Raw genomic sequence first — 14,394 nt, 5'->3', positions numbered from 1 at the left:
ATGCACACATGTGACGTGCTGATCCGTTGGCGGTTGCATGATCCTGCAAAAAGATGATCGTGTTTTGGAAGAGCCTTTCAGAGAGGACTCTCAAACGTTTCCAAACACGGGACTGTGGTGTTGGCGTGCCCAGCCTGCGGGCAGGTGAGGAGGATGACGCTGGCTGCAGGAAGGCCTGGCTGGCACCACAGCCGGGATGGGAGAGCTCTGCCTTCAGGTCCGTTTCTCTAACCTGAGACATGACGAATAAAAAGAAGAGCATTTTAAAGCAACTGAGCTATGGAAAGGGGGCTCATCCACGTAACCTAATTTAAAGGTCTCAAACGGGTATCGCTCCCTTGCCGTGACTTGCTCCCCTGGAGTTAACCTGGAAACCGTGACTCGAGGCTGACGGGTTTATTTTTTCTTCAAGCCAACCTTTGCCTTGAGTTTTATCTCCCACGCACACGCACACCCCGCTTCCAGGGCCCCCCCGCGGGGCTGCCGATCTGCGCGGCTCGGCCCGGCCCCTGCCCCGCGGGACCGCGGGCGCCCGCGGCTGCCGGCCCCCCCGGGGGGCTGGGCGGGCCGGGGCCGGGGCCGGGGCCGGGCTGGGGGGCCCCGCCGCGCCCCTGGGAAGGTGCTGCCCTTCGCTCCGCGCTAGGGCCGGGCTTCCCCAGTTCAGACAAGTCCTTGCCCCGCTCCCGCGGCGGCGGGTTTGGTGCGACACCGTCCTGACATGTTGTAACTGGTTTCCACACCCACCGCGCCTGAGAGCGACGGGAAGTACCTGCGATGAGCCCTGCGCCGCCTTGACTCCGCCGCCGCCGCGATCGCAGCAGCCGGGTCCAGCCGCCCCGCCGCTCCGGAGGCGAGACCCCCACCGCGGGGCACCGGCGCGGTAAGTGGGTCTCCCGGCTGCCTCCCCCGGGACGGGCAGGGGCAGGGACAGGGGCAGGGGCAGGCTCTGCCCCCGCCGGCCCCCGCGCTGCGGACGGGCGGGCGGGCGGGCGGGTGGGTCGGCCGCCCCCCGCCCCGCCAACGGCCCGCTCCCTGCGGAGCCGCGGGGCGTTTGAAACGGGGGCGCGGCGATCGCGAAGTGGAGGGGCGGCGGCGGCGGCGCGGCTCCGGCCGCGGGCACCTGAGGGGAGCCGGCGCCGAGCGGCGGGAGAAGGGCCGGGCCGGGCGGCCGGCAGGGCCGGGCTCCCACGCCGCGCTCCCCCCCGGGGCCGCCTTGCGCCAGCCGCCCCCCGCGCCGCCGGGGTGCCGGAGGGGCGTGGGGCGTCGCGGCCCGGCGTGGCCGGGGGTGACACCCGTGCGGGGTGTCCTCCAGCTGGGGCGTCTCCGAGCACGTGGCGGCGCCAGCGGAGGGCTGGTCGCCTCCGTTTTGCCTGAAAAGTTAACTTTCTGGTTAAAAAAAAAAAAAAAAAAAAAAAAGCGGGAACGCTTGCGGTGTTGTTTTTCACTTGAATTTGATGCCCTTTGCATCCACGGAAAATACTGTAATTTCATTAATGATTAAATAATTGCCTGTCACTGCTTAGTGTAGGTAATTATTATTTATTCTTGATACAATTCCTTAATACAAAGGTTGGTGGAAGGCAGCTGTCGTAAAACGCCTGCTTATTCTGTTAAAAGCTGGTCTCACCAGGCCCTTAATAGCTGGGGAGGCTCCTCAGCAGAGCCGCGGGTCAGAGGTGCTCAGGTGAATGCCCCAAAAACCATACCTGAGAGAGGGGCCAGCGACAAGATGTTCCCGTGGTTTAAATTTCCTTTAGCTGAGGTGGCAAGGTTGAAACTTTATGCAGAAACTGTCAAAGCAATGACATTTCCTTTGGAAAAGAGAGAAGGACGTCCTGAAGGGAGCACCATGGCCAGGGCCTTGCCAAGGACCTGCTGTTTGAGCCTGGGGTTAGAGCTGCTCCCCAAAGTTGCTGAATAGGAAATTTTTCAAATCCTGAGAAAAAAAGGCAGGGAAGTTGCTTGTCTTTAGCTCTAGCCTGGAGGACTGTTCTCCTGGAACCACCACGGAATGTTGCATCATTTTCTTCAGTGGGCATTTGTCATCTGCTGCTTTTGTAGAAGCTGGGATACTCTCTGTATCTTTCTGCAAAAAGGCACGTTTACTTTTCTGTCAAAGAAAAAACTCTCTTCTTGCTGGGTTCCTGATAACGGCACTGGAAAGGTCCGAGCACGTTGTTAGTAGAAGGACAAGATGATCACATCAGTGCAGGATTCAGTATTCATGTTCTTCAGCAAAAGATTTAGTTTTAGCAGCTGCACTGGAGTTTAAATTCAATTTAAGCCCATCAATGGCACTTAATAAAAAAGTTTTAAGTAATCGATTCCTGTGCCCAAGCAGAGAAGATGGCAGATACACTGGGCTGGGATTAACAGCCAAGGTTATTTCTCAGAGGATGAACAACAGCTTTCCTGGTGCTGGTAAAAGTTGTAATCATGTACATGAAGTCTGATAAAGCTCTGGAAGCCTCCCGAGATGGGCCTCATTCTGCACAACCTTGCTGATAGAATTGTTGACCTGACGAGGATCTTCGAAGAATCAAGTTGGTTATGCAGAAATCATTATACACAGTTGAAGAAGACACCAAAAAGTTTATTTTAGAATTTTATCTGAACCTCTGCCTCTCTATCCAAAATTATATTGGTTTCATAGGTACATTTCCTACAAAATAGTTCTTACCTTCTAAGGAGGACAATACCTGTGTCAAGACATCTAGAGCTTTTGTTAAACATACCTGAAGCCATCATTTTAATTTGGGCGTTTTCTTTTGTTTCTTCTTATGAATGTATCGTATGCTTATGTCCTTAATTCAAAAAACCAGAATTATAATTTTTTCATTTTTCTCATCTGTTCTGTGATTTATTTCCGTGCTGACAGATTTTACATTTACTTTCTTAAATAAATGTGCACTGCTTTAAGCTTCTTTTATAAACAGCACTTGCAAATCAAAGATCAACATCAAAGATGTTCACTGGAAAATAACTATTCTTGTTTGGAAGACGCTGCACTAGAAGTCTCACCTTTCCAAGATTATGGTAAATTTATACCCTGCTTTCAGCATAAGTCTGAGCATAAGTTACTGCATTTGACCTATGTCGCAATTAATTAATTCATTGTTTTCAATGAAAAGTCAAACAATATACTATACTATACTGTTACAAAAAACTAATCAAAAGAACCAAACCAAACAAAAAACGCACGTGAGCCAGCACACACATGCAATCATGTTTTGCCTTTTATTTGTTCATAACATTCAATATTTTATATTGCACAACTTTACATGTTAAGTATAGCCCTGTTTCCTTATATTATTTTCAAAGGAAAGAGTGAGAAGAAGAAAAAAGGGATTTAGATAAGCTTTTGAAATAAATACTTCTGTCTTTCTCAACTGCATAGATGAAATCAGTGGCAAAATTCCTATTTTAGAAGTATATCCATTCGAAAGTAGTACGAATTTTGGAAATGTCTTTCATTTGCCTTTGTAAAATCAGATTTAGTCTCAAATGTCATGATATGACTGACTTTTACTACACTGTTTAGAGAGTTACTTGTCCTGGAGGGCCCTACAAGAGCCATGTATTAGATTCTCAGTAAAGTCACCTGTATCAGTGTTCAGACTCTTGAGAACAACTCAGCTGAGTAATCCTGCATTTTGTACTCTTGGTAGTTTTTCATTCTTCATCTAAAATGTCTTAAAAAGCTGTTTCAGATGCTTGGCTTCCATGGGACACTGATGCGAAAGTTGTAATTTTGCAATACTGTGAGAGCTTGACCTTTGAATCGGTCTGTCTTGTCAGTACCGCGTGCTCGGTTCTGCGTCACCTTACACCACGGGCTGTGTCAGCATCTGGGCAAAGTGAAACGGTATCACTCCTATTTTATAATGTTTTATTTCTGCCTGTGAGAGCAGCGTAGAGCGAAGTCCTGGATACCTGTCACAGGAATACATGTAATTCTCACAATCAGATCCCTTTTGCTTGCTGCTTTCCAGTTCACCACAAAGAGCTACTCTGGAAGCAGCCAGAAACACTCCTTTCCCCCAGGCTCGAAAGCAATCCTATCTGGGAAGATCTACCCTGCTACTTGGCTGAGAGACAGGATTCAAATGGAATTATTTCATATGACATGCTGATGCCAGCCTCAGATCTGGATTTTTCTTTCTTGGTCTTTTTTTAACCTCAGACTTCCCAAGTTCCTCAGAAATCTTGGTTTAATTGAACATTTAATTGGACTTTGGAGTATCAGTAGCATATGGAGATTTTGATTTTCATTCCTTTAGGTTAATGTAGCTAATTTATGTTTCCTTTCAAGAAGATTTGAACTGTTCCCAGCAGACAGTAGGAAGCAAATGCAGCGTTTGCAAAAATATCTGAAAGGTCTTGATGTGAAGGGAGAATTGTGTTACGTTTATGTGCCGGTAAATGCAATTAGAACTCCGTACAACTATTCCTTGCTATTATACTGCTGTACTATTAATTAGGCTTGTAGGGAAACCCAATGTTAACTTTTAAGCTATACTTTGTATATGCTTTTTGGAACTATTCTGCCTTCGTTGGATGTCCTTCCTACTTCTGCTGTCTTTCTCTTAAGCTTCATGCCCTAGCCCTGAAAGATGAAACAGTGCTACCATGTATCATGTTTCTATTTTACATGGCCATGCTCATGACACTCTCATGAAAATCCCCCCCATACACACTTTTTTTTTTTTTTTTATGGCTTACCTGCCCGGTGCTGAAGTTCATTGCAGTTTAGGTTTTAGGTGAATGGTAGAGTTGCTGGAGTCCCGTAAGGTTGCACAGAGATGAAGGAAGAAACATTGGCTATTTGTCCTCTCTCTACCTTAAATCCCAAACTGTTGCAGCAGGAACCAACCCTCTCAGCCCTTGTTAAATGAAATAAAAAGATGGTAAGAATGAGTTTTTAAATCATAAGCAGTAAACAACTTATTATTAAAGTTTTGGGGAAAAAAAAAAAAGGTAAGATTAAAGCAGCCGCTCCTTTTGGCAGAAGGAAGGAGCAGGGTGGAAACTAGACATCAGATTGCTGATTCAGAGTTTGATCCCAGATGTGGGAGGAGAAATCTTTCTGGAGTTCCTCATAGCTCACTGAAATGAGGTAGGCTGGTCCTGCTTGGGAGCAACAAGTGGATTAGATCAGCATGGGAGAACAGATAGATAAGAAGAAGGACCAGAATAACTGTTGTTTCAAAGAAGCCAGAGAAAAGGAATGCGTTGCAGAGAAAGATTAATGCATGAAAAAGTAGGAAATATAATTGGTTTCTGAAGTGTTTCTTTCAACACTACTCTTGTCAGTTGTTAGAAAAAGAATTTTGAAACCCAGCCTTCAGTAGTGTATTGGAACATGCATTGGGTATGTATTGGTGTTAGTGGTAGAGATCTTCAGTGTATTATGAGCTCTGCTGTACCTTTTAATATAAGAACTTCATCAAATCACTTAATTATGATGTGTTTAGTTTTGCCTTATATAGAAGAAGCTCTTTATCTAGCTCTTTAATATTCATTTGGCAATATTAATCCCTGAGCCTTTTCAAGACCTTTTTAAATTTTTGGAAGGTGCTAGAAAAACTTAGAGCAACATTACCAGAAAAGTATTTTGAATAATATCTGTGTGCATGTCATAGATCTCTAGAAATATTCTGATTGTTTTCTTACTTTTCTCTCTTTACAGATACATTTCATCAGCTCACGAATGGAAGTTTAAGAGACTTTATACAAAATATATGTGAAAATGGAAACTTCATCTTTGCTATCATCCTTACATGATGAATGCAGATCAGACAACTATATTGAACCTCATTACAAGGAATGGTACCGAGTAGCTATTGATGCTCTCATTGAAGGAGGTTTAGAAGCCTACAAAGAATTTCTTTCCCAAGAGAGATGCTCAGAGTTCCTAGCAGATGAGGAAATTGATTATATTTTGAACAACGTTCACAAACTTCCCCAAAACACAGTTTATTCCTCTAACCATGCCATTGATGACACCTCTTCCTCAGGAACCTACTGGCCCATTGAATCTGATGTGGAAGCTCCAAATCTTGACTTAGGTTGGCCCTACCTGATGCCTGGAATTTCTGGTGGCACGAATATTGATCTGCTTTTTCATCCACCACGAGCACAGCCTTACACCATAAAGGAAACTATTCGGAAGATGATACGAGATGCAAGAAAGGTAAACATGAAAAATATTATTGAAAAAAGCATGTGGCAATAATAATCTAGTTGGTGTTTTACTAGAGGTTTTTTTTTTTTTCTTTTGGAAGGAAAAAACAGTCTGGCTGCTAACAATTCAAACGGAAAGGTTTTCCCAGACTGAGACTGGTCCCTTGGTACCACAGGCACCAATGTTACTAACCTTATTTACAAGGAATCAGGGATTAATTGGAGGGATTAATGAAGCATAATTACCTTTTTGCTGTAATGCTGACCAGTCCGTGAGAAATTTGTAGATAATCAGTACACCTTTTCTTTGACCTCAGTTGAATATACCTCAAGTGATACAATTCTATCTAACTTCAGGATATATCCTAAGGTTTCTCTCTTGCGTCAGTGGGAACATGCATCGGTTTGGCATGGTAGCCAGTTGTTGTAAGAAAATAACACCTTGGTGTACATCTGACTCATGTACGCTGAGAGTGTCAGGTTTTGTGATTTTGCATGCCAACTGTCCTTGCAGAAATTAGTCAGAAAGTATTAAAGAGAGCTCAGAAGAAAAAAAATGAGGTTTAGGCAACAAGGAAATAGTTTTTAGTTGGGTGACTTACCGTCATTTCTGTCTAATGACTAATTTATAAGAAATGTGGACACTTCTCCAAATATACTTGTCTCCACTTAGGGGCACTTGCATCTTGAGTTTCCTAAGGCACACACTGCTTACACCTCAGTGACAGGGTGCTGTATGTACAAACCACCTTTTGTTTTCCAGTGTCAATTTTAAAAAAAACACCAAAAAATGCATTAGCATGCAGATCTGTTTGACCCTGGGCCACGTTACCTCTTTAAACAGATCTGACAAGGTTTCAGAAGTATTCCTAGGAAGTACGTCACGCTCTCCTTTTTTCGCGGTAAAATAAACTGGGTTCTGTGTGACTTTACAGGCTTTAAATTGGTAGGATGGGCTCTAGCTCGAGTCCATCCATAAATACTTCAGTGGCTGAAATGTGTGTGTAAATATGTGCAATAGAAATGGACTGAAAAGGGTGGGGAAGGGAAGGACAGCATCTTTTTACAATGTGTCTCCTCTATTTAGATAGAGCATATAATTTGTTGCCATAATACAGTTATCACTAGGCCTTTTATCCTGCAGTTTACCGTCTAGAATGACTGTATGCACAAGGAAGAGGAGAATTAATTACTTCTCTCCCTCTTTGCCCCCTTTGAGTGAGATTTGGTGTTTTCTGCTTTTGTATGTGGTGAGCCTTGGCCATGACTTGCCCAAGATACTCCATGATCTTTTTCAACTGCAGCACCTGAGCTACCAATGAATCCACTGTAAGGGAAATGACAAAAACACAGTCAACTCTGTTGCCAAGACTAGTTCAGTTTTGCTATGAGGTCTTGAAATGCCATGAAGAAAGGCTGTTTCCCATTAGTTGCCATGCTTTTTGTGCCTTGCTGGCTAGCTGCATGCAATCCAGTCCCTTTCCGACAGCTCCCTTAGCTGGTGGTACTGCCTTGTAAAATGCCATTTTAAGGAGTTTGCCTCCTTTGAATGCAGCTATGAAGAAAAATTAGGTGTGATTCTTACCTCTCTTTGGAAAAAGGTTGAGTGCATACTATATTGGGGCTCCAGTGTGCTTGTGGTGCTTCCACTTTATAAAGAGGATGTTATGTATGTGTCACTGTCAAATCTGACAGCTGAAAGGTTTGTTTAGTTGATCCGCACAACCTCAACAGCAACAACCATGACACTTTTGATACAGTGATATGGGTTGCTCACTTCAGGAAGCAGCAATTAAATCTAAAAGACATAGTGTTGTTCAGCCTCTTCTGTCTGCAGATGCATAGAAGAGTTTAAACGATTTCTAAGTAAGGTAAAGTCAGGTATTTAAAACATGCTTACAGCAGGCAAACACTTTGTAAACAGGCTAACCTACTTCTCCTAAGCCACTTATAAAAATATAGTTACATTAAACAGGGTTCTTTGTTATGTAGTAGTGGAGATGTGTAGTCTTATGAGAATATTCAAAGGAAATAGGAAAAGGTTACACATGAAAAACAGAAACCTGTAAAGAATAAACAAGTTCTTCAGCAAATCACATTAAACCCAATACAGCTCTAAGCAAAATCCACGGGAATTTCGGCAAACTTCTGTGGGAAAATAAACAGACTGTTGGAGGCGGGCATATTCATACCACCTAACTTTAAGCACCAAACTCGAGTGCCTGATTTCAGGCACTGATTTCCCTGGGCTACCTGAAAGCTCAGTGCAGTAGGTAACCAGCTCCTGCAAGGGCAAGGCAAAGAATGTTTCTGCACTGATTCACCCCATTCGATATATATTTATATGTATATACTAGCCCAAAAATTCGTGAAGGAGACTGAGCCAGTTGAAACCTAGATTCTTTTGAATATTTGGAGATATATAAGGATAAGATGACATTATTAGTGGACTTACTCTTGACCTCTTTCATGCTTGATGCATCACAGTGTCACTCCTTAAAATGATCATTACATATGTTAATTTTGACCTTAAGAAGACTTGTTGTAAACAACATTAAGCAACTTGCTTGCTGACAGTGATTTTTCCTGACTAAAAAGGAAAATCATTTGTAAGGCTATGCTACACTAGACTAAAACCAGTGACTATGAAAAAGTGTCATAAGAAAATCTTGTCACTTATGTGTTTCTTAAATGCATAATCTGCATAAAAATTATGCACATCACCTTCATGGTAAGTACAGGCAATATAATAATGGAGTTCTTACAGAAAAAGATCAATATTATTAAATCCTAGAAAAATGAGCTAACCATTTTAAGGAGATGAATCCATGCTTGTGATACATGTTTCTGAACTCATATTAGAGCAGGGGAACTCTGTTGTACATAGGATGGCATTACATTGCAGTCTATACTACAGCACTTCTGCGGAATAGATGTGATGTTAGCAGAGTGCCTGAGGTCAAACCTATCATGTCAACAAAATGGGTTTACTGTTGGTGTAACTAGACCTCATCTCCACATGATACAGCTTGCCAACCACCCTCCTCTGTCAACATAACCTGTGTTCATACAAGAAGGCTGTTTGGCATGACTGTGCCAGCTGGGGAGACACGAGTCTTTTTCAGGTGTTGATATAACCATGTGGGGAAAAAGCACTGCAAAGTCTGTCTGACCTTAATGATGGACAGACTTTTGCAAACAAGCCAGTAGCCTTATTTCTCGTGTGTTTTGGAGGCTTCTACCTTTAATCATTGGCAGGTTTCCGGCTTCCCTGAAGCTTGAGGTGCTCCTACAGCCTGACTCATCCCAGCTGGGCTGTCTGAACTGCAACTGATAATGTTTAGCAGTTTTTTCTGAGACGATTATTCATCTGGGAAATGGTATCAAGATGATTACTCATCTGTGTCAGGTTAACGTGAAACTTCCTTCTCTTACTCTAAAGTAACATAGAGACTTCAGTAATGAAGTGTCCTCTCCCTATATGAATTTTCATAAGAGTTGCCTCAAAACCGTCAGTTACGAGGCTTGTACCTGTGTGCAAGAAACAGCTCATGCTATCTTCTCAGGCATGATTGACAGGGTGAGGCAACAGGGAAAGGACAGGACAGAGCACCGAAGGGTCCTTCTGGCAGTATGTTTTTCTCTTACTTCATTAACTGGATTCCTCTCTCCACCGCCGAGACATTCCTACACAGTTTTAGAGAGAATGCATAGCTCTGAGTCTTTTAGATGGATATCCAAATAAGGATCAGCTCTTCCTGGAGAGAATTCAAACCTGTTTTTTAAAGAATCATGTTGTTTAGACAACCCAAGGATTGATGATTTGCAGCACAAGCCAGAAAACACTGAAAGACTTCCCTGACATACTTCTGGGATTTCTGATGGAATGTATGAAGTTGCACGCTGTTCGATAAATATGCAATACTTTTCCCTGACTTTATTTTATTCAAATAGACTAGCAGTCTTAAGCCTGGGTTCATAAAAGCAGTGATAATTGTATGACTTTTAAAAAGAGTTAATTGTTTAGAAGCTTAAATAGAAATTTAGATGGTTAGTGTGTTATCATTTCAGAAGATCAAAAAAGGAAGTTGTTTTTGCTGAATTACTCATGGTTGGGCTTTTTAATGTGAGAAAGGGTTGCAAAACTTGGACCCTTGGGAAGGAATGAAGTTACACTGTAAACGAGTTAAGTCTTAACTTGTTAAGTCTTGCTGGACCCACTGTAGGTAGGCCCTTAGTAAGTCAAAAAGGACTTTCTTTGAATTCTTGTGAGAGAGAGTTATGTACAAAATCTGATGCCTGTGTTGTCTTCTAGAGCAGTGGACTTAGTCAAATAAACAAAAACAGTTGACTCATTTTACAATCATATAAAAAGGAAAATATTTTCTTATAGTTTGGGTTTTTTTCGTTTTCTTTTGTTTCAGACAAGAGTGAGAGGTTGTGTATTGCAGAAAAAATGATTATTCACTATTGATCTCGTTTGGTCATGTGTATAATACAATAATAATTTAGTACTGGCTGCAATATAGCATGAAAGAAAATCAAATTCTTTACACGCCTATATGAAGAGTGATGTTTCTCTACAGAAGGAAACTTGTAGAATATGGGTGCGTTGAGCAATCTTTTTTTACTCTCTCAACAATACCCTTTGCCAACTATTTTAAATATAATTTGAACACAGAGTGGAACAACGATAATGAATCGCGCTTGTGGCAATGCTTGACTTAGCTCATTAATTGCAGCAGTCCAAGCAGATGAGAGAGAGGGGCTGCATTTTTTTGTTTATAAAAGCTAGAGCAATCTGCTGAATTCAGGGAAAGAGAATAGATAAATGCAATAGTCATTCCACTCAAAAGTTTTCTATATTATCTGTAGAGTGTCTGATAAACAGTAGATATCTTTTTTTAAGCTGAGAGTAACATGTAGTACTCAGTTCCCAGCTGAAGACATATAGGCAACATTCTCCCTGCCAAAATATTCTACCCCACAAGGATTTCAGCAGGTGCTTTTTGGTTCAGCTGCTACGCTGAAGGGTGCATTCATCATCCACTTCCACTCACCTTCTGGTAAATGACTTCCTGTTAGTTGAAAACCAGCATGGCAGTCATGCGTGTGGTTTCCAGGTGAAACATGATTTTTAGCTTTTGATAGATTTATTAGAGAGAGTGAGGTCATGTCCCAGCTTTTCTAATCACACAGGGTGCATGCCATGCGTTGGAAGAGGACATGTGTCTTGCTCTTGGTGCTATTATTGTGTGACCTGGTATCAATTTTTTGTCATCTGCTCACAACAAGTAATTATTTCAGGTATTTTATCTGCTTGGATTTGCCTTTGGAGCCTTCACGCTATTTTACTTGCCTGTCCCCTTCTCCCCCTGTCATCCCACTCCCTCTGCATAAGGGTTGTCCCAGAGCAGTGCACTTATAATGCATACAGAGAGAACTGCCATCGATGGGACACATCTGCAAGCACTTTTATAATGTGGAAAGCCTGGGACTTCTGTGAAATGCATTTCTTATATGCACTTGCTCTAAACATGAAACCCACAATTTTTCCTGGTAGCCCTCCCGTTAGGTAGGAACAATCCAAAACTGAAAAGCAAGCAGAGGCTAGGGCTATCCTGGGGAGTGGGAATCTGATAAAAAAAAATTTAATCAGTTGCAGTGGTTTTTTACTCACAGGTTTCTATCAGGTCAGAGGTTTGCAAGACTATTTCAACATCTTTGATACTCATATTTTATATTTAAAAATGTAATTAATTTATAGGCATTGCCATTTTTATGTCACAACTGTGCTAATGTGTTATCAAAATATCACACCTCGGTGATGGATTTAAAACTGGAATAGGGAAAATTAAAGACCACATCTTACAGGCAGCTGTATTTCTTTATTGCTGTCTGTCTCATTCACATATATATAAGAATTAAGCATACACATGTGCTTTATAGCAATATTTTTTCATTAAAACCTTTTCTCTCATTGACATAAATCTTTGTCAGTCAAAACAAAAGTGCTCTTAAAAAGTCATTTGTGCTTTTTGCACATTCAGTAGATTAAAATGTTCTTTATCATATTCAACAATAACATTGTACTACAATATGCTGAAGCAATTATAGGTCAAAATATGCTATAAATACAAAACCGTCAATTTAAAATAATTTAGCCCAGGCAAAATGCTTCTTTCAGTGCCCAGCCCAGTGTATTTGGGTTTCATCCCTCTCCTTTTCTTGTTTGCAAAAAAAATGATAATGTTGAAGTGCTATTTTTGTTCTTCTGAATTCCTATCCTCAAGAGATCTGAGTTTTTCTATTTTTTTCAGGCAAGGAACAATCTTGCCTGAAGAACTATAGGCTTAATCACTTCACATTCATATTGCCATAGGCCTTTTTTGATCTCTTGCAGTTTTAGCATAGCTTATGATCTCTAATAGCTTTCCAACATAGCCAGTGATGCACTGAGGGATGGGGGACACATTTGGGGTGACTTTAAACTTTAAATTTGTTTCTTATGTATCAGAATTGGGAAACTAAAATGTTATATGTCCAACCATTAACCTAGCACTGCCAAGTCCACCACTAAACCATGTCCTCAAGCACCATGTCTACCTGTCTTTTAAATACCTCCAGGGATGGAGACTCAACCACTTCCCTGGGCAGCCTGTTCCAGTGCCTGACTACCCTTTCGGTGACGAAGTTTTTCCAAATAGCCAACCTAAACTTCCCCTGGCGTAGCTTGAGGCCGTTTCCTCTCGTCCTATTGCGTGTTACTACGGAGAAGAGACTGACCCCCACCTCGCTACAACCTCCTTTCAGGTAGCTGTAGAGAGTGGTAAGGTCTCCCCCAAGCCTGCTTTTCTCCAGACTAAACAACCCCAGCTCCCTCAGCCTCTCCTCATAAGACTTGTTCTCTAGACCCTTCACCAACTTCGTTGCCTTTCTTTGGACACGCTCCAGCACCTCGATGTCCTTCTTGTAGTGAGGGGCCCAAAACTGAACACAGTACTCGAGGTGCGGCCTCACCAGTGCTAAGTCCAGGGGCACTATCACCTCCCTGGTCCTGCTGGCCACGCTATTCCTGATACAAGCCAGAATGCCATTGGCCCTCTTGGCCAGCTGAGCACACTGCTGGCTCATGTTCAGGCGGCTGTCGACCAGCACCCCCAGGTCCTTTTCTGCCAGGCAGCTCTCCAGCGTCTCCTCCCCAAGCCTGTAGCATCGCCTGGGGTTGTTGTGACCCCAGTGCAGGACCCAGCACTGAGCCTTGTTGAATCTCATACAGCTGGCCCTGGCCCATCGTCCAGTCTGTCCAGGTCCCTCTGTAGGGCCTTCCTACCCTCCAGCAGATCGACACTTCCACCCAACTTGGTGTCATCTGCAAACTTACTGAGCGTGCACTCAATCCCCTCATCCAGATCATCAGTGAAGATATTGAACAGGACCAGCCCCAACACTGAGCCCTGGGGAACACCACTTGTGACCAGCCGCCAACTGGATTTGACTCCATTCACCACCACTCTCTGGGCTCGGCCGTCCAGCCAGTTTTTAACCCAGCGTAGAGTGCACCCATCCAAGCTGTGAGCAGCCAGCTTCTCCAGGAGAATGCTGTGGGAGACAGTGTCAAAGGCCTTACTAAAGTCCAAGTAGACAACATCCACAGCCTTTCCCTCATCCACTAAGCGGGTCACCTTGTCATAGAAGGAGACCAGGTTAGTCAAGCAGGACCTCCTTTTCATAAAACCATGCTGGCTGAGCCTGATCCCCCGGTTGTCCCGCATGTGCCGCGTAATGGCACTCAGGATGATCTGCTCCGTGACCTTTCCCGGCACCGAGGTCAGGCTGACCGGCCTGTAGTTCCCGGGATCCTCCTTCCGACCCTTCTTGTAGAGGGGCGTCACGTTTGCTAGCTTCCAGTCATCTGGGACCTCCCCAGTTGACCGGGACTGCTGATAAATGATGGAGAGTGGCTTGGCAAGCTGCTCTGCCAGCTCCCTCATTATCCTCGGGTGGATCCCATCTGGCCCCATGGACTTGTGAGCATCCAGGTGGAGGAGCAGGTTGGTGACTGCCACCTTTTCGACAACCAGGGCTTCATTCTGCATCCTATCTCCATCTCCCAGCTCAGGGGCCTGAAAACCCTGAGGATGACCAGTCTGACTATTAAGGACTGAGGCAAAGAAGGCATTAAGTACCTCCCCCTCCTGCTCATCTTAC

At 43.5% G+C, this 14,394-nt stretch overlaps 1 protein-coding gene across 1 annotated transcript in view; it reads left to right on the top strand.

The window, feature by feature from the left end:
• The first annotated feature begins 649 nt into the window (after positions 1-649).
• The window catches only part of SACK1B (scaffolding CK1 anchoring protein B), a 59,143-nt gene continuing 45,398 nt past the window's right edge, over positions 650-14,394 (top strand). The window contains exons 1-2 of the mRNA XM_087777199.1: positions 650-880; positions 5,690-6,193. Of these exons, the coding sequence (XP_087633325.1) occupies positions 5,750-6,193 (444 nt within the window). The 5' untranslated portion in view covers positions 650-880; positions 5,690-5,749. The remainder of the gene's footprint in view (positions 881-5,689; positions 6,194-14,394) is intronic.

The sequence above is a fragment of the Nipponia nippon genome, unplaced genomic scaffold, assembly GCF_047370975.1.
Source record: "Nipponia nippon isolate SJK-2023a ecotype South Korea unplaced genomic scaffold, ASM4737097v1 scaffold_4, whole genome shotgun sequence".
NCBI classification, from domain to species: Eukaryota; Metazoa; Chordata; class Aves; order Pelecaniformes; family Threskiornithidae; genus Nipponia; species Nipponia nippon.
Note: the sequence above shows the minus strand (reverse complement) of the source record. Positions and strands in the feature narration are given on the sequence as shown.